At 52.3% G+C, this 25,766-nt stretch overlaps 1 protein-coding gene across 3 annotated transcripts; it reads right to left on the reverse strand.

Moving 5' to 3' along the window:
- On the reverse strand, positions 1-24,235 carry LOC143833982 (uncharacterized). Of its 3 annotated transcripts, XM_077330410.1 has the most exons (5): positions 23,948-24,179; positions 15,857-16,841; positions 10,751-10,880; positions 8,800-9,558; positions 7,982-8,392 (listed from the first exon to the last, which is right to left on the reverse strand). In XM_077330410.1, the coding sequence occupies exons 2-5, from the start codon at positions 16,619-16,621 to the stop codon at positions 8,004-8,006; spliced, it is 2,043 nt and encodes a 680-aa protein (XP_077186525.1). In that variant the 5' UTR covers positions 16,622-16,841; positions 23,948-24,179; the 3' UTR covers positions 7,982-8,003. The 3 variants fall into 3 exon arrangements, with proteins under 3 accessions (XP_077186522.1, XP_077186524.1, XP_077186525.1); XM_077330407.1 differs by lacking the exons at positions 7,982-8,392; positions 8,800-9,558 and adding an exon at positions 1-3,333 and having other exon boundaries at positions 23,948-24,235; XM_077330409.1 differs by lacking the exons at positions 7,982-8,392; positions 8,800-9,558; positions 23,948-24,179 and adding exons at positions 1-3,333; positions 20,201-21,066.
- Between the last annotated feature and the right edge of the window lie 1,531 nt (positions 24,236-25,766).

The raw sequence follows: 25,766 nt of genomic DNA on the forward strand, positions 1-25,766 counted from the left end.
TCCTCGGTGGGAAGGCAGATGACAAAAAGAAGTATTCAGTCAGCAAGGAAATTACAAAGTCGGCTTAAAAAACAAAAGCAAAGATTCCTTGCTAAACAGGACTGTGCAGTGGGGCTGGGTGGGTTATAGGTTACAGGTTTGCAAAAAACTTTCCAGTCAATCACCATTTTTCTGGTGTCGCTTTTAGTGCAGGATGCATTCCTACTCCACTTTGACAGCTTCATCACCCCAAGTCCACATCTGCACTCAGAAATGCTGCAATTTTTACCAGGTGTTACCGGCACACACGTCAAAGGTTAAAGGATAAAGGACGATTTATTTTTTAAAGGGAGCATTAAATCTAAGTTTCCCAGGAGGCTTCACTCTGCATTCAGTTTCTAGACCCTATTTACGAATTGCTTAAAATTCTGACTTATCCTAATATAAACAGACGAGAGAAATATGCCATAGTTCGGGTGGCTCCGGGAAGGGGGTCCCCTACTTTCCAAATGCCCCTTGGCTCCCCTGAACGCAACTCCCCTGAACCCAGAAGAACAGCAAGACATGCTGAGGTCATCCGGGGATATCGAGGAGGGACATTCCGGTTTGGGGGCAAAACTCTATTATTTGAAGGCTATTTTATCATAGTTTAGTCCAAAAGGCGGCGTGTCACCATCCGACGTGTCTGATGTCACTTCCGAATGACATCAGAACATCATGGCACTCCACCTCATTCTTGGATTGCTCCCACCCAGTCCCTCACTGGCAGCTTCAAAGGACCAGTGTCAACCCCAGCTGTAGCTATAAACTAGAGGGCTGTTTTTTTCTGGCTCAACCCAAGAGCCTGGCTTCGGATCTGCTTAGTAGAGAAGCAGATGAACCAAACTTCTCACATCCAAGAAATCTGTACAGTTGTCCTTCAGTATCTACACCTATAAAAAGCACAGGAACACTCAAAATAGAAGTCTTTGGAAGTGATCCTTGGGATTTTTGACGTCCCTCTGTCTATCAAGCTCTGTGCTGTCCACTCAAATTGGCAATGGGCCTGCAGTCTCTCAAGCGGAGATCTTCCCTGTCATCTACTTGATAGTTTTAACTGGAGTCAGGGCTCAATCCTGGGACCTTCTGCATGCCAAGCAGATGCTCTGCCACTAAACCATGGCCCCCTCATGAATGAACTTACCATTTACTGAGTGTTTCCCACAACAAATAATAGAAACCTAGAACTGGAAGTGGCCATATACACCACCTAGTCTCGCTCCCTGCTCAATATCAGCCTAAAACATCCAGGAGAAGTATCTGTCCAGCCGCTGCTTGAAGGCCGTCAGTTGGGCCACCCCTTTGTATAGCCTTTTCCCTTGCAGAGAGATGCCTTTTCCCTTATTCCTTCACAAGATAAGGGCTAGAGGCTTTTTTTAAAGGAAATTGGCAGTTCAGAGAATCTGTCTGACCTATCATTGTATTGGTATATAAATATTTCAGGTGTGCGTATGATGATGTTGACAGCACCTGTGCATGCAGAACAAAGTGAAATGAACCCACAACTGTCCAAATGCAGAGGGAGGGCAGACGTGTGGGAGAACTTGTGCCCGAGCCCATTCCACGGCTTGTGGATCCACAGCCAAGAAAATCAGGAGTAAGTTGAGTATGCAGGAAAGCCCTGAGTTAGGCCCTTGGTCTTCCTCGCCTTTTCCACGGGAGACAGCAGGGATTGAACTTGGAACCTTCTGAATGCCAAGCAGATGATCTACCACCAAGCCACGGCCAATGGATGTACTTTGATGGCTTTATGAAAGTTGTTGAAAATAGAGCAGGCAAGGAAGTGCTCAGATTTCAGCATCTCCTTGAGAGCACAGAGCAATGATCTCTTAGGACAGTTGAATTGGGAAGTGTTGAGTTGTTCTACCTGCTTTCTCCCACACATCTGGAGACAGCAGAGGTTGGAGCTTTGATTGAAGCACTTGCCATCCATGGAGCATCCATAGGGCTTCTCTCAAGGGTGGACTCGCTGGAGCATAACCAGACTGAACCTCTGGCAAAAGCTCTTCTCACAGTCCAGGCACCTGTTTGGCTTCTCTCTGGTTTGGAATCTTTCTCTGAGGCTGACGTTCCCCCGGAGATTTCAGGCCAAACATCCGTCCGGTTTCTCCCCGCTATGGATTCTCTGATGCCTGCTAAGGTTTGATCTCGTCCCGAACGCTTTCCCGCAGACCGAACACTTGTGCGGTTTCTCTCCGCTGTGGATTCTCATGTGCGCATTGAGCCGTGAGCTCACCCCAAAGCTCTTCCCACAGACGGGGCACTGGAAAGGTTTCTCCCCCGTGTGGATTCTCTGGTGCTTCCTGAAGCACGAGCTCACCCGGAAGGTTTTCCCGCATTCGGAGCATTTGTAGGGCCTCTCGCCCGTGTGGATCCTCTGGTGACTGTTCAGATAGGAGCTGAGGCTGAAGCTCTTCCCACATTCCAAGCACTTGTATGGTTTCTCCCCTGTGTGGATCCTGTAATGGGTGATGAGTTTCGATGTCTCTCCGAACCTTATCCCGCAGACCGAACACTGGTATGGCTTCTCCCCTGTGTGTCTGCTCTGGTGGATGAAGAGATCAGAGCTCCTCCGGAAGCTTTTGCCGCACTCTAAACATTCGTAGGGCTTTTCCCCCGTGTGGATTCTTTCGTGGGCGACAAGGCTGGGCCTCACACTGAAGCTTCTCCCGCAATGGGAGCATTTGTACGGTTTCTCGCCAGTGTGGGTCCGCTCGTGGGAACTGAGGCTCGATTTGACCCGGAAGGCCTTCCCGCAGTCCAGGCAGACGTACGGCTTCTCGCCCGTGTGGATTCTCTGGTGAAGGGTAAGGAAGGAGCTGACCCGGAAGGTCTTCCCGCACTCCGAGCACTTGAAGGGCTTGTCTCCGGTGTGGATCGTCTGGTGGTTATTCAGGTGTGACTTCTTATTAAAGCTCTTCCCACATTCCAGGCACTTGAACGGTTTGTCCTGCCCATGGCTTCCGAAGTGCGCAAGGAGACCGGGTCTGTCACCAAAGGTTTTACCACAGTCTGAAGATGCCTGTGGCTTCCCTTCGGGGCAAGTACGCTGGGGCCTCTTCTGGCCTGGCCTCTGGCTGGATGTTTCTCTGGACGCCGTGTTTTTCTTATCACTGAAGTTTTGGGGGGCAGATTCTGCATCTGTGTCCACCAAAGGGATGGTGGAGTGGCTTCTTGGGAACTTTTCCGAGATCTGTCTCTGCTCACAATTCTGCTGTAAGCCTCTTCCAGTCAGTGTCCCAGGCCCTCCTTTTCCTTCAGGTCTTGGGGACGGATCTTTCTCGTCCTCGTTCCCTCTTTCCCTCGTGTCATTTGCTGTGGCAAAGAAAAAAGAACCATGACAAACCCATAAGAAAGTGCTTTCTACCCAGTCAGACTAGCGTTTGGGATTCATAGTAATGCCTTGGCCAACGGTGAGAGATTTTGAAGGTAGGGTTTGAGGAAGGGATGATGTCACTTCTGGTTGAGACCCTAGGAATTTGCCCTAGTCTCTATGATAAGGGAAAATTCAAAGAGGCCATTTTTGAACCATGTTTTCTCCCTCCGTGTTTTCCCTTTCTAAAATTAAAATTAAGAGCAACATTCCATCTACAGGCAAATAGCAAATCAGGGAGCGATTCAAGATTTAAAAATTTACAAAAATAATGATCTAAAGATGTATTTAACAATCAACCCAGCTCTAATTGGACAATTACCATCAATATTTAATGCCCTTAATGTGTTCTCCATTCTTAACTAGTGGGTCCCCAAATACTCTCAAATCACTTTGTTCTTCTGATACAATGTCAATTTAATCAATGTATAAGGGTTGTTTTCTTTTTCAACTCTCTCACCCCTAATATTCAAATTCGGTGGTTTCTTGTCCTTCCAAAGTTTAGCAAAATTCATCCTTGCTGGCATTAACATATGAAGAACCACAGATAGACCTTCTTTCAGTTGGGGAAGACTAAGATCTGGGAAATCTGAGTTCCAATTCCCACTCTCATCCCGAACGCCAGGGAAGGTTGCTGGCCCAGTCATCCTCTTTCAGAGTAACCTACCTTGCAGGGTTGTTGTGCGCATGAAACAGGCAAGAAGAGCGATGTAAGCCGCACTGGATTCCCAGTAAACCAAACACAGAGGCCCACTGATGCTATGTGCTAACCCCCAGGAGAATTGCGTTCTGTCCATCCCAAATCTGTTGCCCTAAGAGCTGGTGCTAGGTAAGAAGAAGAAGAAGAGTTGGTTCTTATATGCCGCTTTTCCCTACCCGAAGGAGGCTCAAAGCGGCTTATAGTCGCCTTCCCATTCCTCTCCCCACAACAGACACCCTGTGAGGGAGGTGAGGCTGAGAGAGCCCTGATATCACTGCTCGGTCAGAACAGCTTGATCAGTGCTGTAGGGAGCCCAAGGTCACCCAGCTGGATGCATGTGGAGGAGCGCAGAATCGAACCCGGCATGCCAGATTAGAAGTCCGCATTCCTAACCACTACAACAAACTGGTTCTCAGGTAAGGGATGGACATGAGGAATTCCCTACTGCTGGAAGTCTTGGTGACTACAAGCACGGGCAGCTTCAAGAGGGGATTGGAGAAAACTATGGGCCAAGGTCCAACAATGGCTCTTAGCTGCAAGGAATAGATGGGACACTCTGCAGGGACCGCGGTGGGGGGTTCTTGGAGCTTGAGGTGGACAGTGGGAAGGCTTCTTAGTTTTTGGGAGGCAACAGTGGGAGGGCTTCTGGTGTTCTGGCCCCACTGGTGGACCTCCCAATGGCTCCTGAGGTTTGGCCACTGTGTGACACAGAGTGTTGGGCTAGATGGACAACTGGACTGGGCGGTCCCTTGGCCTGATCCAACATGGCTTCTCTCAAGTCCTTCAATGTGCTCTATGAGAAGAGGTGTAGCGTGTCTATTAAGGGCCTGAGGTCGTTCCATTTCTTACTCCACACCTAGGAGTAGCCACACATAGGAATGCAAAGGAAGTGAATTTGAAAAAAGCACAAATCTGCACACTTACTGGTGGCGATTTTTTCAAATATCAAGGGTTATATCCACATCTGGATATCACAGGAGAAAGGTAGGGACACTCTGGATCAATCATTCATGTAGCAGAGGGAAAATTTAAAGTGCTCAGAATCAAAATGAAAATCGAATTCAGTGTAGACGGGAGGGATTTATTCGACCTGGGATTGGGTAGAAAGCCCCGTGCAGATTACACCCTAAACCAGGGGTAGTCAACCTGTGGTCCTCCAGATGTCCATGGACTACAATTCCCATGAGCCCCTGCCAGCGTTTGCTGGCAGGGGCTCAAAGGAATTGTAGTCCACGGACATCTGGAGGACCACAGGTTGATAATGCCTTGTCCCTTGAACAGAACCCTTAATGTGTAGAAGAGGGCAACAGAAACTTTTCATGCTGTGGAGAGAAATCACATCCCATTAAACCTCTGCTGAAGGGGACTTTTTTTCCTTCCAGGCATTTAGCAATCCTACCCACTGTCCCCCCTCTCCAGCTGTAATCCAACATCCATTGATCTGGAAGAAAGACACTGTTGGGAGTAGCAGCTGCTTGAAGAATAAACAGCTTTATTGAGAATAGAAACAGCTTTGAGAGAGGCAAGAGATAGTCCCAACAGTCTAACTGACTGCGTTCTGGAGGCAATCAGGGAAGAAGTGAGCTCAAAGGAGTAGGACGTCTCCAACTGAGCCAACTGGAGGATATGATTTGGAAAATACCAGGATGCTCCTAATCTAAATGTGCAAATTACACTTCTCCTCCAATGCCCCCTGTAAAATAGCCTTCATATTCTGTTGAATCCTGCACGCTACAGCTCTTGCCTATTCCTACAGGCCCACTAGACAATGTTCAGTGCTGTCATTAGACTGGCAAACCCTGGCTTCAAATCCCAGTGAAGCTTTGTGGGCGGTTTTGGCTTCTTTTCTCTAAACCAGGGGTAGTCAAACTGCGGCCCTCCAGATGTCCATGAACTACAATTCCCAGAAGCCCCTGCCAGCGAATGCTGGCAGGGGCTCCTGGGAATTGTAGTCCATGGACATCTGGAGGGCCGCAGTTTGACTACCCCTGCTCTAAACCTAACACACCTCACTGGGCTGTAGTGACAATAAGCGGGGCTGGCAAGGAAGCCCAGGGTGCTATGCAGAAGCCGACAGTCACAAATGACCTCTGGGTGCCTCATGCCTTGTAAAACTCTGCAGCAGCCTTTTCCAACCTTTATCAACCATGGAGTAACCCCGGAGATATTCTTCAGGCTTCAAGGAACCCGGAAAGTTATGCCACGTCCCCGGAAGTCACATGTTGAGAGGGTGCACGGCCTCTCTAATAAAATAAATTATCTAAATAAGTTTTATTTTTGAGTGTGCAGTACCTTGCCTGGACAAAGCAAGGAAGCGTTCATCTCTGTGGCCATAAAGCACAGATTCAGCTCTTCCCTCCCATCCCGTTTCTGTGGTGTGGGGAATTCAGGTGGAGAATTATTGCCCTGTGGGGTCACCTCAAGTCGACTGTGAGCTGATGGCACTTCCCACTGCCACCCTCTTTGAGGAAGGAGAGGAGTAACATCGACAAGCCTCAGAACGCAAAGGGCAGCCTGATTCCACCACCTGCAACGATAGGGCCGTTCGTGTTGGATTCGGCCAAGGACTCCTAGTGGGACCGCCTGGGTGCACACGGGTGAGGAAAGCCTCGCTCCCAGCAAACTGTATGCAGCTGAGTTCCTTTCAGGTAAAGGGCGTCTCCGGAGGGGAGGCAGCGTGCACTTCTTGGAAGCTCAGCAAAGTCAGTCCTTGGACGGGAGACCGCTGAGGAAGACTCTGCAGAGCGCAACGTAACAACAGTCAAAAAATCCCGAGACGTGACTCCCCTGGGTGCCAGCTGAATGGCCCGTGTCACCCCCCCCCTCCGAGTGTGCTTTGTCAAGTGCTGTTTTTCGGACTACCTCCCGCACGATAATGCTCTCTTGTTCCAAATCCCATCGGTTCAATTAATTTCACCCTGCAAGGCTGAAATTCTACATGTCCATAAGGATTCCCCTCAAACCAAACATCAAAAGCGAATATTGTCAAAATAATCTCCACATTGGCAGCAGCGTCTATGTGGTCAAAATTACTATCACACCAGGAAAGTGGGGCGAAATGGGGCACTTAACCAGCACCCCATGGCGCCAGGCTCCCCATGTGCTGCCTGGGGGTTCCATAACATCTGCCAACCGTTCCTGATGCCTGCCAGGTGTTTTCATAGAATCATAGAGTTGGGAGGGACCTCCAGGATGGTCTAGTCCAGGGGTAGTCAAACTGTGGCCCTCCAGATGTCCATAGACTACAATTCCCAGGAGCATTCGCTGGCAGGGGCTCCTGGGAATTGTAGTCCATGGACATCTGGAGGGCCGCAGTTTGACTACCCCTGGTCTAGTCCAATGCCCTGCAGCATGCAGGAAATTCACAACTATCTGCCCATCCACAGTGACACCAATTCCATGCCCAGATGATGCCCCCCCCCAACTAGAATCCCTGGCCAGTCTGGCCTGGAAGAAATTTGCCTCCCAACCCCATAGTGCCATTCGGCATTTCCTTGGGCATGCAAGAAAGGGCCACAAGAGCCAAGCACCGACACAGTATCTTCTGTCCACACATTCACAATCTGCCCCACGTTCACGGAATCAGCACTTTTAGAAATTGGGTGGGAACAAGCGGAGCTTTTCGCCACCAAGGCTCCTGGTTGGCCAACGCAGATTTGATTGGCTGTGCAGACTTAAAAGAAACCAAAACGCTGCATTGGCAGCAGCTGCATCCAGTGGAATCCAAAACTCTGTACTTAGGTTGGAAGCAAGCTTAATTTTTAGGAAAGGAGAAAAGTCCACAGAGCATGGAGTGGGAGAGAGGTGCTTAGGACAACTCAACCATGCGTGGGCCGTGCATCACGCCCGCCCCTCCCCTACTTGCCAATGACACACACGACCAGCCGTAATCTATCTACCGAAAAGTTGAATTTATTGCGAGAAATAGTTGCTAATGATCTGCTCCCGAACTTCCGCCCCACGGGGATCCTGCTCCACAACGCCGTCCGTTTCCAAGTACGGAGGCACGGGGACTTCGGTGTCCACCCCCTGTCCCCCATTGATGATGGGCAGCTGGCGCCGGAGGGCCATGTTGTGCAGCATGGCGCACACCACAAACACCTTGGCCACCTTCTCCGGGCGGAGCATCAGCCGGCCCCCGGTGGAGTGGAGGCAGCGGAACCTCATCTTGAGTTGCCCAAAGGCCCTCTCCACCACCATCCGGGTTGTTTCGTGCGTGGCGTTGTAACGCGCCACAGGTTCTGGGCCTTCATCGGGGTGCGGAGTCATGAGGAAAGGGCGCAAGGGGTAGGCGCTGTCACCTGTAGAGAAGAGGAGACACGGTAAGCATCAATGTGTACCTAAAATCACAACTGTCCTTGGAACAACTGCCTCATGGGGACCCATCTCTGTTTTGGCTCAGGTTGCCTTGCCGGGCTCAGTGGAGTGGCAAGGGGAAAGCAACATCACTCTATCAAGTGACTGTCTAGGAATCCTCCCAATCTCTATGGTCTTTATCATAGAGACTGGAGAAATTCCTAGAGTGTTGCTCAGTTATGTGATATCACTTCTGGCCCCCACCCAGAACTGACCCTGCCGTGTCACATGATGAAGCTCTTCCATTCCCAGCCTTGCCCCCAACAAGCTCCTGCCGGTGCCAGAGGCAGGCCGCACAACCCTAGCAGTGGCCTCCCCTTAAAATGGCGTCCCACGAACCCACAACACTCACCCAAAAGCCATCCCTTCCCTTCGGGCCACGACTCGAGGAGCCTCTGCAGTTGGGACAGCTGGAATATCCGGGCGTCGTGGACGCTGCCGGGGAACTTCGCCAACACGTGGGTAAAGCACCCTGACGCATCGCAGGTGGCCTGCACGTTCAGGCTGTGGAAGTTGTGGCAGTTGCGGTAGAGTGCCGGCATGTCTGCTGGGGCTATGATGGGCACGTGGGTGCAGTCCACTATCCCGATGACGTTCGGGAAGCCGGCAATGTCAAAGAACGCTTCCCTGGTGCGGCGGAGCTCGGAGTCGGTGGTGGGGAAGGTGATGTGCTCGTGCACATGGCGGAGCATGGCCTCCAGGAAAGCGTCCAGGCAGCGGCTGACAGAGGACTGGGACACCCGGAGGTTGTCGCCCGTCATCCGCTGGAAGGAGCCGGTCCCAAGAACCTGCAGAGCTATCAGCACCTTCTGGAGGGTCGGGATATGCCTGCGGCTGGCGGAGGCCCCGTCCAGGTACGGCGCCAGCAGCGTGCACAGATCCTGAATGGCCTGGCGGTCCAGCCGGAAGCGGGTCAGGCATTCCTCGTCCGACACCTGGAGCTCGTGGGTACGCATTCGGATGAGGCGGGTCCGCCGGGGTGGCCGCCTGCTGTGGATCTCGAGGTTGGCGGCATAGACAAGGTCCAATAGGCCCTCGTCGTCAGAGCTGCCCTCCTCGGGGTAGAGGGGAAGGGGGGCTCCTGCCCGCGGTTCCACCTGCCCAAGGGTCCCTGTGGGATCAAGGAGGGGGAGAGATCCTGATTACACTCAGCACAGGGACCAAATCAGGGCCTCACCTGTGCCGAGAAAACCCCTTATGTTGGTGGCTGTCGAGCTCAGGTGACTGGCATTCATTTCTACCATTTACCGAGAACGGGGGGGGGGGGGGGGGCTCAATTCCCCACGAGGCCAGGGTGTCACCCCACTAAGCCCACACCGAGCAAGGACGGTGCCACTCTGCAGCAAGGCCTCAAAGCCAACACAGGGAACCCTTCCCTGAAGATCACAGTGCCCAGTGGAGATGCCTGGTCTCCTCTGACCAACTTCAATGACACCGCCCCATGGACGGCCACAAGATTTCGGGGGGTGGGATAAACATCCCCCAAACACTGGCAGTTCGGGGAAAGAGATGAGTGGGTCCATTTCAATGCCCTTTTTGGCATTCTGTCCCATCAAAAAATGTTCCCACTTTGTCCAGAACTTCCTTGTTTCATATTATTTTTCTATGCATTTGCTTTATTCACACCACACCTTTCTCCCTGGTGCAGCACATGTTATCCTCTCCCTCCATGTTACCGTCACAACAACCCTACGAGGTAGGTCAGTGTCCCTGACCTGAAAGTGCAAGTGTCCCAAGGTCACCCAGTGAGCTTTCAAAGCAGAGCAGTGCTTCAAACCTGAAATCTTCTAGATTTTACCCTACCACATGTAAGGCCCGGGGACGCCAGCCTCCAGGAGGGACCTGGGAATCCCCCGGCATTACAGCTCCTCTCCAGGCAACAGAGATCAGCTCTCCTGGAGAAAATGACCACTCAGAAGGTGGACTCTGCATCATTATACCCTCCTGAAGCCCCTTCCCTATCCAGACCCTGCACTCTGCAGGCTCCGCCCCCAAACTCCAGGTTTCCCCCAACATAATGTTGGCAACCCCGCTGGTGCATTCACTACTTGCAAACATTTCGGACTGCAAATATTTCGGGGCACAATGGCCCAAGAGCAAGTTAGACGGGTACATCAGGGGGGGAAGGGGGAGCTTTAGAACCAAAACGGAAATCCTAACCTAGTGCACAAATTGGGCGCTGGGCTATTTTGCGCGTGGGGGAGCCCGGCCCCTAAAGGTCGGGCAGCAGCCAGAGGGGGAACCCCATCCGAAGCTCCCTTCAAGAGCCCAGCACTGCTGAAGAAGCAAAATCCAAGCCTTACCCAAAGACCTGGCCTCGTCCTCCTCGGCTTCCTGCTTCGTTTCCCGGAATAGGGGCTTTGGTGGCGCCTCGGCCGGAGGCTGCTCGGCTTCCGGAGAGTCTGCGTTGTCCATCTCAAACAGTCCGAGCACCTGGATAAGAGTATCCCGAAAGGAGGCGGGTTAGACACAAAGCCAGGGAAGGAAGAGCCCCAAAGCGAGGGGCAGTTTGTCTCCGCTTTCATGGGAATCTCGAGATGTAGAGGCGCCACGTTTTATTTGGTGGTGGTGGTGGAGGAGGAGGAGGAGGAGGAGAGCTGCTTATCCTTTCCTCTACCTGGAGGAGTCTCAAAGTGGCTTACAATCGCCTTCCCCTTCCTCTCCCCACAACAGACACCCTGTGAGGTGGGTGAGGCTGAGAGAGCCCTGATATTCCTGCTCGGTCACAACAGTTTTATCAGCACCCTGGCAAGCCCAAGGTCACTCAGCTGGCTGCATGTGGGGGAGCGGAGAAAGGGACCAGGTTGTAGGCAGGTCCCCATTGCTGGTCTCCATTTGAAAGCCCGGCGGAAGAGCTCTGTTTTGCGGGCCCTACGGAAGTGTTTCAGTCCCGGAAGGGCCTTGATTTCATTAGGGAGCTCATCCCAGTAGGTTGGGGCCACAGATGAAAAAGCTCTGGCTCTAGTTGATTGTAGGCGGACTTCTTTGGGGCCGGGGAACACCAGACTGTTGGAATGGGTAGAGAGGGGGTACAGGGGGGGGGAACAGGCAAACAGACAATCCTTGAGGTACACGGCCCTGATCGTGTACAGCCTTGCATGGGAACGGCAGACATCTGGAGAGTCACAGTTTTGCCCATCCCTGCTCTCTCTAGCGGTTTTAATTTGGAAGAGCAGGTGGTTTTAAAAACAATCTTAAAACTTACATTCAGATTTATAATTGATGGTTTGTTGCACATGCAATTTATTTTGTATTTACTGTTTGAAATCCGATGTCACCCGCCCTGAATAGGGAAGGGCAGGATATAAAAATAATAATTATTATAACATTTAATTATCACTTTGGAGATTGTACATAGGCCCCTGCTGTTTTCCTCACCACCCCCACCCCGCGTATTCGTGTCATTTGGGACTGTCTGGGAAAAAACCCAAAGCTTTGCATGGTGGTAAATTGCTTGGCATTTTAGCTTTACATAGGATTTCACTGTCCAAGTAGAATTATAGGGCCAGAGAAAGCGAGGGCAGGGGAGGGGGGCCTTGTTTGGCATTCCCCTACAGCACAGGGCCAAAAGAAGCTCATCGCCCAACTTTGCTTACTGCCCAAGGTTTCGCCTTTGCGATTCAACTCCGCCAACCCTACAGTGAACCAGAAGTACTTAACAGCTGAACAATAAAATCAGAGTCTAGGGGCACCTTTAAGACCAACAAAGATTTATTCAAGGTGTGCATTGAATAAGTCGAGTGAGTCATGTTGGAAGTTCTTAGTCGGAGGAAGAGTGCTTGCACTCGAAAGCTCACGCCTTGAATAAATCTTTGTTGGTCTTAAAGGTGCCACTGGACCCTGATTTTATTGTGCTACTTCAGACCAACAATTTGAATTTAATAGGCTACCAATTTGAATTTAATAGCTGAAGTGATAATTGGGGGGGGGGGGGGCTGCAGTAATGCATGGAAAACCGTTTTGGCAGACTCTGGAAGCCTAATGTTAAAATGGCAGCTAAGCTTTACAGCTTATTGGGGAAGGCAATGGCAAACCACCCCGTATTGAGTCTGCCATGAAAATGCTAGAGGGCGTCACCCCAAGGGTCAGACATGACTCGGTGCTTGCACAGGGGACACCTTTACCTTAAGCTTTACAGACCTGCTGCAAATCGCCCAACCACTGCAAGGGACATCCCGTTCTGGTTTAGAAAAGTGCAGCTTTTAAAATTGTTGTTATGTGCGAAGTTGTGTCCGACCCATCGCGACCCCATGGACAATGATCCTCCAGGCCTTCCTGTCCTCTACCATTCCCCAGAGTCCATTTAAGTTTGCACCTACTGCTTCAGTGACTCCAGCCAGCCAGCCAATAAAATTGTAGTTGCAGAATAAATAGACCGGAGGAAAAAGAATGGTCCGTTAGGTGGGCCCAGAACATGAAGTCAAGATTAAAGGCTTACTGCTCTGTAGAGGGGCTGAGAGAGGTGTGTAATGGGCTCATCTAATCCCCTTTTCAAGCTGTTTATTCCTGTGGCTGCCACAAAATCCTCTGGGGGAGAGTCCCCGCATGTTGTGTGAAGCAGCACTTCCCCCTGAACCTCCTGGCCCATCAGCTTCATGGGATGCCCTCTAATTCTAGTATTTTTGGAGAGGGAGAAAATGCCTTTGGTTAATGTCTTTACCCCTTGCAGAATTTTATAAACCTCTCTCGTGCCCCCCACCCCCCTCAGCCATCCCTTTTCTAAACTGAGAAGTCCCAGATTCCCCAGATTTTCCTCCAACGTTTTGGTTGTGCTACTTGGTTGTGCAGCGGCCCACTTGAATCTCTCCCTCAGAGCTGCAGCACACTGGAGACGATTTCTGCAGCACAGACCTGCTTACAGAGCAAGCGTGGTGTCACGGTTAAGAGTGGCAATCTAGAGAGCCGGGTTTGGTTCCCCCCTCCTCCTCCTCAACATGCAGCCAACTGGGTGACTTTGGACCAGTCCCAGTTCTCTCAGAGCTCTCTCAGCCTCACCTACCTCACAGGGCGTCTGTTGTGGGGAGAGGAAGAAGGTGATTGTAAGCTGCTTTCACAAGGCTCACTGGGTGACCTTGGGCCGGTCCCAGTTCTCTCAGAGCTCTCTCAGCCTCACCTACCTCACAGGGTGTCTGTGGTGGGGAGAGGAGGGCAGGCAATTATAAGCTGCTTTGAGACTTCTTCAGGTAGTAAAAAGCAGGGAACCATAAACAGCTCTTCTTTTACTTATTGGATTTTTTGGGGTCTGCGACGCTCTTTCCACAGCAGGGCTTTTTGTTTGGCGCTTTCTTCATATTTCCAGAATGCAGCCTGCTGCATTCTGTCTGCTTTTGCTTTAGGTTTGAGGGACGACTCCCATTTGTCACTTGAATATTCTTTTAGTTTGTGCACAGGCACGGTAAAGTCGTTGCTCATTTACAATTTAAAACGGCCAAGCTCACACAGCTCTGCCATTCTTTCTTACGTGAGGCTTCTCCGGCCTTCCCAGCCATCTCTGCAAAGAAAAACCCTATTTTTTTTGGCATTCCTATTTTGCATGACCTCTCCTCCAAAGGAAGCCCGCAGGGAGAAGAGCATTCTTCCACTGCATCCCGTACAACAGAGGCCAGTACGGAAAGGCGCTTAGGGGACATTTGCCGCCGTTCCCCCCCCCCACCTCCACCGCCTGCCAGGCTGACTTTAATCCCCCCATGAAATCCGCCTGACCTTGATTAGGACCTGTATGAATAGCTCATTTCCCTAACGACTTAGCCTCACCCAGGCAGGAGGTCAGTTTGCTTTTTAACCTTTCCCATTCCGGAGTGCTTTACGGATTCCTGGGGCCCCGGCAGAGTACAATTGGGGCAGGAGCAGCCGAGCTGGGGACAGAGGCCACCCCCAGTGGAAAGGGGTGCCACTTCGGGTGTCCTTACAGAGGGAAAAGGGAGGCTACAGGCCTGATCCATGGGGGAAAGCACTGCGCAGGGCCCCCGGAGGTGCGGGAGTGTGTGCTCCGTGTGCTATTCCTGTTGCCGCAGCCAGCTGTCCTGCGAGAGAGACAGTTTGGTGTGGTGGTTAGGAGTGCAGACTTCTAATCTGGCATGCCGGGTTCGATTCTGCACTCCCCCACATGCACGACACGGCACTGATCAAGCTGTTCTGACCAAGCAGTGATATCAGGGCTCTCTCAGCCTCACCCACCCCACAGGGTGTCTGTTGTGGGGAGAGGAAAGGGAAGGCAAATGGAAGCCGCTTAGAGACTCCTTTGGGTAGAGAAAAGCGGCATCTAAGAACCAACTCTTCTTCTTCTTCTTCAGTAATCTCAGGGCTCTCTCAGCCTCCCCTCCCTCACAGGGTGTCTGTTGTGGGGAGAGGAAGGGAAGTCGACTGTAAGCCGCTTTGAGCCTCCTTTGGGTAAAAGCGGCATATAAGAACCAACTCTTCTTCTTCTTCTTCTTCTTCTTTTTCTTAATGATTGCTGTGGTAAACTGCCCGGAGACCACTTGTGGGGAGAGTGCAGTCAACCAATCAAGCTATAATTAATGGAGTCATGGACAGACAAGACCAACAACTTTCCCTTCCTCCTTCCCAAAAAGCTGTAGCAACAACTTCAAATCAGCACTGCTGAATCTAATTTGGTCTGCAACACATCCTGCCTTTCAACACACAGTCCAGCTAGGGATGCCGGCCCCCAGGTGGGATCTGGGGAATTCCTGGAATGATGGCTCACCTGTAGACCAGCCTTTCTTCATTGAGAAACCTCTCAAACATTCTTCGGGCTTCACAAAACCCCAAAAGTGGCGCAATGGTGCAGAATATGGTTGGGAAGCCCAGCTGTGTACATGCCCACCCGGGGCCCCACCACTCCCCACCCCCTCCAGGCCCATCAGTGGCCATTTTGGGAAGGGGTGGCAGGTCAACATGACCGTAGATGGTCATATCACCCAATAGATCTTTAACAAATTTTTAAAATATATTAAAAATTAATTAACTCCTACCCATTCCTACCCTTTCAGGGCCATCACGAAACCCTGGTTGAGACTAAAGAGATCTGTTCTCCTGGAGAATAGCTGATTTGGAAGGGGACTCCATAGCATTATGCCCCACTGAGATCACTCCCTGCCCTATATCCCACCCACTCTTGGCTCCACCCCCAGTCTCCAGGCCTAGAGTTGGCAACCCTGCCTCCACCACATATCAATGCTTCACGTTTCGCCAGCTCAACATGGAAGACTTGCCTGGGCAGACAGCAGGGCCTTCTAAGGTGAGGCCCCACACACCTAGGGAACGGACTCCTCAAGAAGGCCCTGTCAAAAAATGACTCGGAGGAGGGGCAGCAGAATATTCACTCCTCGCTGCCACAGGGCTCACGTGAATTAAAGAGCTGACAGCAAAATGGATTGGAAGAACTGGGTTGGCCGGCCAGCTCTCACCTGCTGCTCCCTCCTTTCAGCCTCTTGCTGCATCTGCAGGAACTCCTCCGCCAGTGTGGCCGCCTGCGAACAGCTCTCCGGCTCGTGTTCCCTCACCCAGCTCTGGATGTCCAGGGGCAGGATGGCCAAGAACTGCTCCAGGATCAGCAGCTCCAGGATCTGCTCCTTGGTGTGCCTCTCCGGCTTCAGCCACCGGTGGCAGAGGTACCACAGCTGGCTGCACACCTCGCGGGGACCTTCCGCCTCCTGGTAGCGGAACTGCCGGAAGCGCTGCCGTTTCATCTCCATGCTGGCCGAGTCATCTCCCAAGATTTCTTCCTTCACTTTCACCGTCCCGGACTCACCGATCTCCCCCGAGTCCAGGCTGTTGTGAGCCTCGGCTACGTCTTCCCCGAGGGCTGGGGGAGGGCGACGGGCAGCCCGTCCGCCCTTTGGCCAGTGGCGGGTGACCGTGGGCCCCTCACTGGAGGGCGAGGACCCCTGCTTGTCTCTCCACTCAGCGGACCTCTCTGGACGTGGGTTTTTCCATCCGGAACGGCTGGAACGAGTTCCACTTAGTAGCACCTTGTGGTGACCCGATTTTCCCCTGGGCAACCCGCTGTCTTTTTCCCGGAGACCACGAGAGCCTTCTCCCCCCTTCTTCCGCCATTTCCCCTCTGGTTCCGGGGCCTCCGGTTCCTCCTCCTCCTCCTCCTCCTCCATTTTCATTCCCCGCCGGGCCATCTGCTCGATAGCTCCTTGGCCGGCCCCACGCTTGGCAGTCATTTGGGGGGGGGGGGACGAGCTTGCCGCAGGCCTTCCCGCCGGGTCTGCCTTTGCAAATGCAAGAGAATTCGGGGACGGCGCTGGACGGCCACTGGCCACCTGCACTTCCGTTCACAGCAGGGCCTGCTTCAGAGGGTCGAAAGAGGAGTCTCTGCAGTCAGCGTGGAGGGGGGACTTCCAGACAAGCGGAAAGTCAGTTATCGCTGGCAGGGTCTTCTACCTGAAGAGAGTGAATGAGAGATCAGTATAAGAGCGGGCGTCAAGCTAGAGGATGCAGCTCTCCTGGCTATATTTATCATTGTTACTATGACTATTATTCTAATGAATTTATTCTTATTATTGATTTTGTAAACCGTTGCAAGACATTTGAGAACGGCAGTATATACATATATAAAGAATAAATAAGTAAGTAGGTAAGTAAATAAATAATTGGGCTTTTAGGCCACCAATCTCCAAAAAAGGTCTCAGAGTGGCTTACAACAGAGCAAAAAAACCCATGCAGTAAAAATTCATAAAATCCTAAAAAATTAATCTGTTTAAAAGTTATAAACTAATCGCTTGCACTATCATTCTATCTTATACACGCATGCCACATGATAAATAATATATATATTTAAATAATAAACTCTGAAGCCTGCGTTGTTTCCCCCCCCTCCCCCAGGACGCGAGGTGCAAATCCAAGTGTTGGGGACGACTTAATTAATGATAATTTGACGGGGAGCATTTAGGGGGCAAGTTTTAGATTTTCATGTGGCCTCGTATTCTGGCAAGCGACATTGTGTGTGTGAGAACTCCAGGCCCAGCTAATGGAAGCTTAACCTACATTTTCTGTAAGCTTTGTAGCTTTATTAAAAAAACCTCCGAGTAAGCAAACCTGGCTCTCCTTGGGGGTTTCTTCAAAGAAGAAGAGTTGGTTTTAATACCCTGCTTTTCACAAAGTGGTTTACCATCGCCTTCCCTTCCTCTCCCCACAAGACACACCCTGTGAAGTAGGTGGGGCTGAGAGAGCTCAGAGAGAACTGAGACTGGCCCAAGGTCACCCAATAGGCCTCATAAGTCTCAAAGCGGCTTCCAATCGCCTTCCCTTCCTCTCCCCACAACAAACACCCTGTGAGGTAGGTGAGGCTGAGAGAGCTCAGAGAGAACTGAGACTAGCCCAAGGCCACCCAGCTGGCTGCATGCGGAGGAGGAGTCGGGGAATCAAACCCGCTTCTCCAGATCAGAGGCCTAGGCTCTCAACCATGACGCCAAACCACCTCTCAGCGTCTCTTGCCTTAAAAACCCTCCAGAGGCACTGCAAGTCATCTGTGAACTGTCAGCAGTTTCCACCACCAAAACATAGCCCAGAAATGATAAACAGAACAGGACCGCTGTCAAACACATGAAAGCCCTCCTTGGAAAAGCAGTCTTCTGGTATTTATCGTGGTGGGACTGATGTGTCTTTGACCAAGCGGGACATTTATTTATTTATTTGTTTGTTTATTTATTATTGGATTTATAGACCTCCGTTCGCCAAAAGGTCTCACGGCGGTTAACAATACAATATAAAATCAAAGTAAAATCACATAAAATCCCATAAATACCCCATTATTACAATAAAAAGATGGCATTCTATTCTCTAATTTTCCCCACTTTCCCCGCTTGTTCAGAGAGAAGTTGGACGTTAATCTTGTAAGAGAGAGAGGAGAGAAAGGCTGGCCGATGGATTAGGGATGGAACCTGGGCTCTGCCCTGGCCTCAACCATACGCCTGGCGGAAGAGCTCCGTCTTACAGGCCCTGCAGAAGGATGGTAATTCCGACAGGGCCCTTAGCTCCTCCGGGAGCTCATTCCACCAGGTTGGGGCCAGGACCAAAAAGGCCCTGGCCCTGGTCGAGGCCAGGCGAACGTCCCAGGGGCCCGGGACAGTCAGTAGATTCATACCCGCAGAGCGGAGAGCCCTGCGGGGGGCATAAGCAACCAAACGGTCCCGCAGGTAAGTAGGACCCAAGCCGCGTATGGCCTTAAAGGTTAATACCAACACCTTAAACTTGACCCGGAAACAGACTGGTAACCAATGAAGATGATGGAGTACCGGCTGAATACGGGCCCTCCAAGGTGTCCTAGTGAGGACCCTAGCTGCTGCATTTTGTACCAGCTGTGACTTCCGGATCAGAGTCAAGGGTAGGCCTGCGTAGAGCGAGTTACAGTAGTCTAGTCTGGAAGTGACCGTTGCATGGATCACAGTGGCTAGGTGTTCCGAGGACAGGTAGGGCGCTAGTAGCCGGGCCTGGCGAAGATGAAAAAAAGCCGTCTGGGCTATTTTCGTGACTTGAGCCTCCATAGACAAGGAGGCATCAAAAGTCACTCTCAAGTTCCTGACCACTGGTGTAGATGTTAATTGTACACCATTCAGGCATGGGAGGCGTGCTTCCTGATCCTGCCCTCTTCTGCCCAGCCACAGGACCTCCATCTTGGAGGGGCTGAGTTTCAGGCGACTCTGCCTGAGCAAATGCTGGCAGGGGCTCATGGGAATTGTAGTCCATGAACATCTGGAGGACCACAGGTTGACGATCCCTGCCCTAGGAAACTCTGAAAACGGAGCTCTCCTAAATCTCTTCCCTAAAACGGGGCACCTCAACATGGATTAAGGGCTTTGAGGGGGGGCTCAGAAAGCTGCCCTTTGGTGCCCACAGGGCCCCCCTACCCGCAGTATGAAAGGAGAGCATTTCTACAGCTCCCCCCTTTCCAAAAGAAGGGGTTCCGAGTATGCTGTGCATCATCCAAGGAATTTCCCGCACGTCTTAAGCCAATTTTGTGCCCCAATTCTGATTTCCAGGCCGCCTCGAAAGCAGAAAGCCGGTATGCGCGCCTCCCAAAATGCACCAATCCCTAGGAACAGCCCCCATCTGAAACTTTTCTCTCTCCTCGTTGACTTTTCTGCTTGTGGCAGGGCCTTCCCTTCTGTTTTAGTCATACAATAACTCTCATTATCCGGGGTAGGCTGCATGTGCATGTGTTCCTATGCCCGCAAGCACCTGGCTCGAAATCAACCTGCCGAACCCTGTCAACGCCTGGGGCATTAAGTATATCTCACAAGAGAGGCCAGCCAAGAGAAGAAATCCTGGCCAGGGAGAGCTCAAGCGTGGCGTAGGAGGGCCTCGCGTCTAAGAACATCCGTCTACGCTTGGGAAACGTTACTTATGTGCCATCTGTGCTAACTTGTGCCGGGCATTTTGAGGCAGATGCGTTCCCCGTGGTGGGACAACCTCCCCCAGGTCCCAGCGCTGCACATCAGCGCAGCCTGAAGCACTCCCGCTTGCCTGTTTCACAAACCAAGTTTCTAGCCCTTGCTGAGGCAAAGAGGGGCTTGTGAGGGCATTAGTTGTGCCTCGCAAACTCTTGCAGAGAGGCTGGAAACTTCAGGATAAACCAGGCAAACGCACTGTAGGCATGTAAATCATTCAGTGTGCAGAATTCAGCTCAGGGGAGGGGGAGGTCTGAATTACAGAAACGGTTGTAGTGGAATTTTAAACATTTTGTTTCAAGGTGAAGTGTCCCGCTGACCTGCTGAAGGTACCACTTAAGTGTCAGGCCGTACCTGGAGCTCGGTGTGCAGTTCTGGAGGCCTCGCTTCAAAAAGGACGTGGGCAAAATTGAGAGGGAACAGAGGAGAGTGATGAAGATGATCGGGGGCCTGGGGACCAAGCCCTAGGAGGAAAGGCTGAGGGATTTGGGAATGTCCAGCCTGGAGAAGAGGAGGTGGAGAGGGGACAGGACGGCTCTGTTTAAGTGACTGAAAGGCTATCACTTGGAGGAGGCTCATGTTGGCAGCAGAGGAAAGGACCCAGAGTCATGGGTTTAAGCTACACTGAGAACAGTCCCGGCTAGATACCAGGGGAAAAATTTCTCTCCGAGTTCTCCAAGAACTCTCTCAGTCCCATCAACCTCACAGGGTGTCTGTTGCAAGGAGGGGGGGGAAAGGCGACTGTAAGCCATTTTGAGACTCCTTCAGGCAGTGAAAAGCGGGGGATAAAAACCAGCTCTTCTTCTTCTTCTTCCCTGCATGCAGAAAATCAGCACATCAGGCAGAGGGCGAGGGCGGAATCTCCCTCTCCTCTGGCCTGCGACCCTTTCCCACAGCAAGAAGTCTGTGACACCCCTATTCTGTATACTGTTTTGCAAATAACCTTTTAACCCCATAAAATCAGAGTCCAGTGGCACCTTTAAGACCAACAAAGATTTATTCAGGGCATGAGCTTTCGAGTGCAAGCCCTCTTCCTCAGACTATGATCTTGTTACATGACAGGGCGTGAGCTTTCGAGTGCAAGCCCTCTCCCTCAGACTATGATCTTGTTACATAGCAGGGCATGAGCTTTCGAGTACAAGCCCTCTGGCGTGAGCTTTCGAGTGCAAGCCCTCTACCTCAGACTCTGATCTTCTTACATAACAGGGCGTGAGCTTTCGAGTGCAAGCCCTCTTCCACAGACTTGTTACATGGCAGGGCATGAGCTTTCGAGTACAAGCCCTCTACCTCAGACTCTGATCTTCTTACATGACAGGGTGAGAGCTTTCGAGGGCAAGCCCTCTACCTCAGACTCTGATCTTCTTACATGACAGGGTGAGAGCTTTCGAGTGCAAGCCCTCTCCCTCAGACTACGATCTTCTTACATGACAGGGCGAGAGCTTTCGAGGGCAAGCCCTCTCCCTCAGACTACGATCTTCTTACATGACAGGGCGTGAGCTTTCGAGGGCAAGCCCTCTCCCTCAGACTACGATCTTCTTACATGACAGGGCGAGAGCTTTCGAGGGCAAGCCCTCTCCCTTAGACTACGATCTTCTCACATGGCAGGGCGTGAGCTTTCGAGGGCAAGCCCTCTCCCTCAGACTAGGATCTCCTTACATGACAGGGCGTGAGCTTTCGAGGGCAAGCCCTCTCCCTCAGACTATGATCTTCTCACATGGCAGGGCGTGAGCTTTCGAGGGCAAGCCCTCTCCCTCAGACTAGGATCTCCTTACATGACAGGGCGTGAGCTTTCGAGGGCAAGCCCTCTCCCTCAGACTAGGATCTCCTTACATGACAGGGCGAGAGCTTTCGAGGGCAAGCCCTCTCCCTCAGACTACGATCTTCTCACATGGCAGGGCGAGAGCTTTCGAGGGAAAGCCCTCTCCCTCAGACTACGATCTTCTCACATGGCAGGGCGTGAGCTTTAGAGGGAAAGCCCTCTCCCTCAGACTACGATCTTCTCACATGACAGGGCGAGAGCTTTCGAGGGCAAACCCTCTCCCTCAGACTACGATCTTCTCACATGGCAGGGCGTGAGCTTTCGAGGGCAAGCCCTCTCCCTCAGACTAGGATCTCCTTACATGACAGGCGTGAGCTTTCGAGGGCAAGCCCTCTCCCTCAGACTAGGATCTCCTTACACGACAGGGCGTGAGCTTTCGAGGGCAAGCCCTCTCCCTCAGACTAGGATCTCCTTACACGACAGGGTGTGAGCTTTCGAGGGCAAGCCCTCTCCCTCAGACTATGATCTTCTCACATGGCAGGGCGTGAGCTTTCGAGGGCAAGCCCTCTCCCTCAGACTAGGATCTCCTTACACGACAGGGTGTGAGCTTTCGAGGGCAAGCCCTCTCCCTCAGACTAGGATCTCCTTACACGACAGGGCGTGAGCTTTCGAGGGCAAGCCCTCTCCCTCAGACTAGGATCTCCTTACACGACAGGGCGTGAGCTTTCGAGGGCAAGCCCTCTCCCTCAGACTAGGATCTCCTTACACGACAGGGTGTGAGCTTTCGAGGGCAAGCCCTCTCCCTCAGACTATGATCTTCTCACATGGCAGGGCGTGAGCTTTCGAGGGCAAGCCCTCTCCCTCAGACTAGGATCTCCTTACACGACAGGGTGTGAGCTTTCGAGGGCAAGCCCTCTCCCTCAGACTACGATCTTCTCACATGGCAGGGCGTGAGCTTTCGAGGGCAAGCCCTCTCCCTCAGACTAGGATCTCCTTACATGACAGGGCGTGAGCTTTCGAGGGCAAGCCCTCTCCCTCAGACTATGATCTTCTCACATGGCAGGGCGTGAGCTTTAGAGGGAAAGCCCTCTCCCTCAGACTACGATCTTCTCACATGGCAGGGCGTGAGCTTTCGAGGGCAAGCCCTCTCCCTCAGACTAGGATCTCCTTACATGACAGGGCGTGAGCTTTCGAGGGCAAGCCCTCTCCCTCAGACTAGGATCTCCTTACATGACAGGGCGTGAGCTTTCGAGGGCAAGCCCTCTCCCTCAGACTACGATCTCCTTACATGACAGGGCGTGAGCTTTCGAGGGCAAGCCCTCTCCCTCAGACTAGGATCTCCTTACATGACAGGGCGTGAGCTTTCGAGGGCAAGCCCTCTCCCTCAGACTAGGATCTCCTTACATGACAGGGCGTGAGCTTTCGAGGGAAAGCCCTCTCCCTCAGACTACGATCTTCTCACATGGCAGGGCGTGAGCTTTCGAGGGCAAGCCCTCTCCCTCAGACTACGATCTCCTTACATGACAGGGCGTGAGCTTTCGAGGGCAAGCCCTCTCCCTCAGACTAGGATCTCCTTCCATGACAGGGCGAGAGCTTTCGAGGGCAAGCCCTCTCCCTCAGACTATATATTCCTTGTCATGTAAGAAGATCATAGTCTGAGGAAGACTTCTTGCCCTCGAAAGCTCGCACCCTGGACAAATCTTTGCTGCTCTTCAAGGTGCCCGGCTGGACCCTGACTCCATTGTGCTCCTTCAGACCAACCCATTTGTCTCCGTCTCTCCACCCCGCTTGTGACCCGCCCTGAACCATCACGGAAGGGGGGCCGCGACGGAATACAAAACTAAAGCCGACGACGGCGAGGAGGAGGAGGAGGGTGAAGCTGGCGCGGGCTATTAATACGCGGCGCGCCGCTTCCAACCCACTTTGCCACCGGATCGCGGCGTGAAGCGGCCCAACCCTCTGCCGGAGCGGCGTTCTTGGAAGAAAGTGTGCGGCGGGGGGGGGGGAGCATTTGCCCCACTTGCCCCCCCCCTTCCTGGAGCCGCGCCTCCCCCCGTCCCCCCTTCCGCCCCCTTGCCCGGACGGGGCGGCCCGCGGGGTCCGGCGAGGCGAGACAAAGGAGCGGCTCCCCCGGTGGCCATGCCCTTCGCCGGGGCTCCTTCGCCTTTTGTCCTGGCCGGGCCGGGGAGGGGGGGAGGGAGGGGGCGGACCCCTCCTCGTGCAGCCGGGCCCGGGGGTGGGGGGGGGCGGGAGGGGGGTCTGCCCTAAGCCCCAAGCCCCCCCCCCTCCGATCCCGACTTCTCCGGCGACTTTTGGGGAGGGGGGCGCGCGCTCCCGCTCACCTGCCCGGCATCCTCCTCCTCCTCCTCCCCCTCCGGCGTGTGGGCGCGCGGCCTCTTGCGCGCGGCTCCTCCTGCTCCTCCTCCTGCTGCGAGGCCAGCGATGCAAATGCGCGGAGGAAAAAAGAAAGAGAATCGCAACTCCGGATCCGGGCTCGCGCCGCGCCGCCACCCCCCCTCCCTCCCGCCGGGGCGTCAAGTTTCGCGGCCTCTCTGGGCGAATCCGCGGCCCTCTATGGCCTTAACCCCCGGAGGGAGCGCCGCGGACTACAAGGCCCGGGAGGCCCTGCCCGTTGGCGCGGGCGGCAGGGGATCATGGGCGTTGTAGTCCGGGCGGGAAGGGCGGGAGGCAGAAAGGGCGCCTCGGCCGGAGGTCCTCCCCGCCCCCACGACCCCTGCATTATTCACTTATTGTAGTATTAACTTATTAGACCTCCTCTGTGAGGGGCTTGTGAAAGCAGCCAAGGAAAACTGCGGCTCTACAGGGAAATAGGGAGAAAGGACACTTTTTCTTCCTTGGCTTGTAGCTCATGGGCGCGATATAGTAATAGCAGTTGTCGTAGTAGAATATAATGATAATATTTTTATAACCCACCCTTCCCAGATGGCTCAGGGTGGGTAACAGGCATCTGTGCGCGATAAAGTTACATTATTAACAGTTGATAACAATTTCATCTTCCAAATTAAATGATGAATTACATTCTGTTACCCACAGAGGTTCAGACTAGAGCCAGTGGGTTGAAATTAATCCAAAAGAATCTTCGGCTAAACATCCAGAAATTGTGTTTTTTTGTTTTTTAACTTTATAAGTAATTTTATTAGTAACACATTTCCAAGTTAATATAAATCTCGTAGTCTTCCAATTTAACAGGTTGAAACTTCCAGTCCCACTTTACACAACATATGGTATAATTTTCGCATGTTGAGACAAATACATATAAACAAATCTTGAATCTCCTGTTTAAATCCCAACTGAGGATTCCCGATCCAAGTTAATATATGTTCCCCCAATAATCTCAATTGACTTTTATATGTTTCTAAGTTTCTGTCCTTAAACAATGCTGTCATTCTAGCCATTTTTGACAAATCCAATAATCCAGAAGTTCCTGACAGAGCAGTGGAACAGGCTTCCTCGGGAGGTGGTGGGTTCTCCATCTTTGGAAGTTTTCAAGCAGAGGCCCCATAACCCCCTGACAGAAATGCTGATTCTGTGAACTTGGGCAGAGGGTGAGTGGGTGGGCAGAAGGGGCTGTGTCGGAGCTTGGCTCTTGTGGCCCTTTCTTGCAGGCCCAGGGGAATGCCGATCGCCTCTTTGGGGTTAAGAGGCGAATTTCTTCCAGGCCAAACTGGCCAGGGATACTGGGCATGGAATTGGGGTCACTGTGGGTAAGCAGGTCGTTGTGAATTTCCTGCATTGTGCAGGGGGTTGGACTAGATGACCCTGGAGATCCCTTCCAACTCTATATGATTCTATATTAGATTATATTATTAACTTCTTTTTAAACCCGCTATTAGGGACTTGTGAAAGCAGCCAAGAAAACCTGCATCTAGTCTGGGTGGAGATATCTTCCTGGCTTGAAGTTCCTATTTCGTTTCCTTGTAGCGACTGTGAAATGGTTCAGTGTATTCACCAAATACATTTAGAGTCCAGGGGTACCTTTAAGACCACCCATTTTTTATTCAAGGTATGAGCTTTAGGGGTGTGGGGGGGAGCCAGCTAGGTGGGGTTTAAGGGAGGGATCGAGGCTGGCCCGAGGCTGGACAATGCCCGCCTAGGGAAGTGGCCAGTTTTCCGCCTGGCAGGCTGCAGGGAAAAAGGGCA

The sequence above is a fragment of the Paroedura picta genome, chromosome 3 (assembly GCF_049243985.1).
Source record: "Paroedura picta isolate Pp20150507F chromosome 3, Ppicta_v3.0, whole genome shotgun sequence".
NCBI classification, from domain to species: Eukaryota; Metazoa; Chordata; class Lepidosauria; order Squamata; family Gekkonidae; genus Paroedura; species Paroedura picta.

Bases quoted from the DNA above. Each gene is read 5' to 3' on its own strand.
- LOC143833982 (XM_077330407.1), bottom strand. From the start codon at position 16,621: ATGACTGCCAAGCGTGGGGCCGGCCAAGGAGCTATCGAGCAGATGGCC. The intron at 10,881-15,856 runs GTGAGAGCTGGC...ACTCTTATCCAG, and splicing joins CTGAAAGGAGGGAGCAGCAG to GTGCTCGGACTGTTTGAGAT. The intron at 3,334-10,750 runs GTAAGGCTTGGA...TCTTTGCCACAG, and splicing joins GGACGAGGCCAGGTCTTTGG to CAAATGACACGAGGGAAAGA.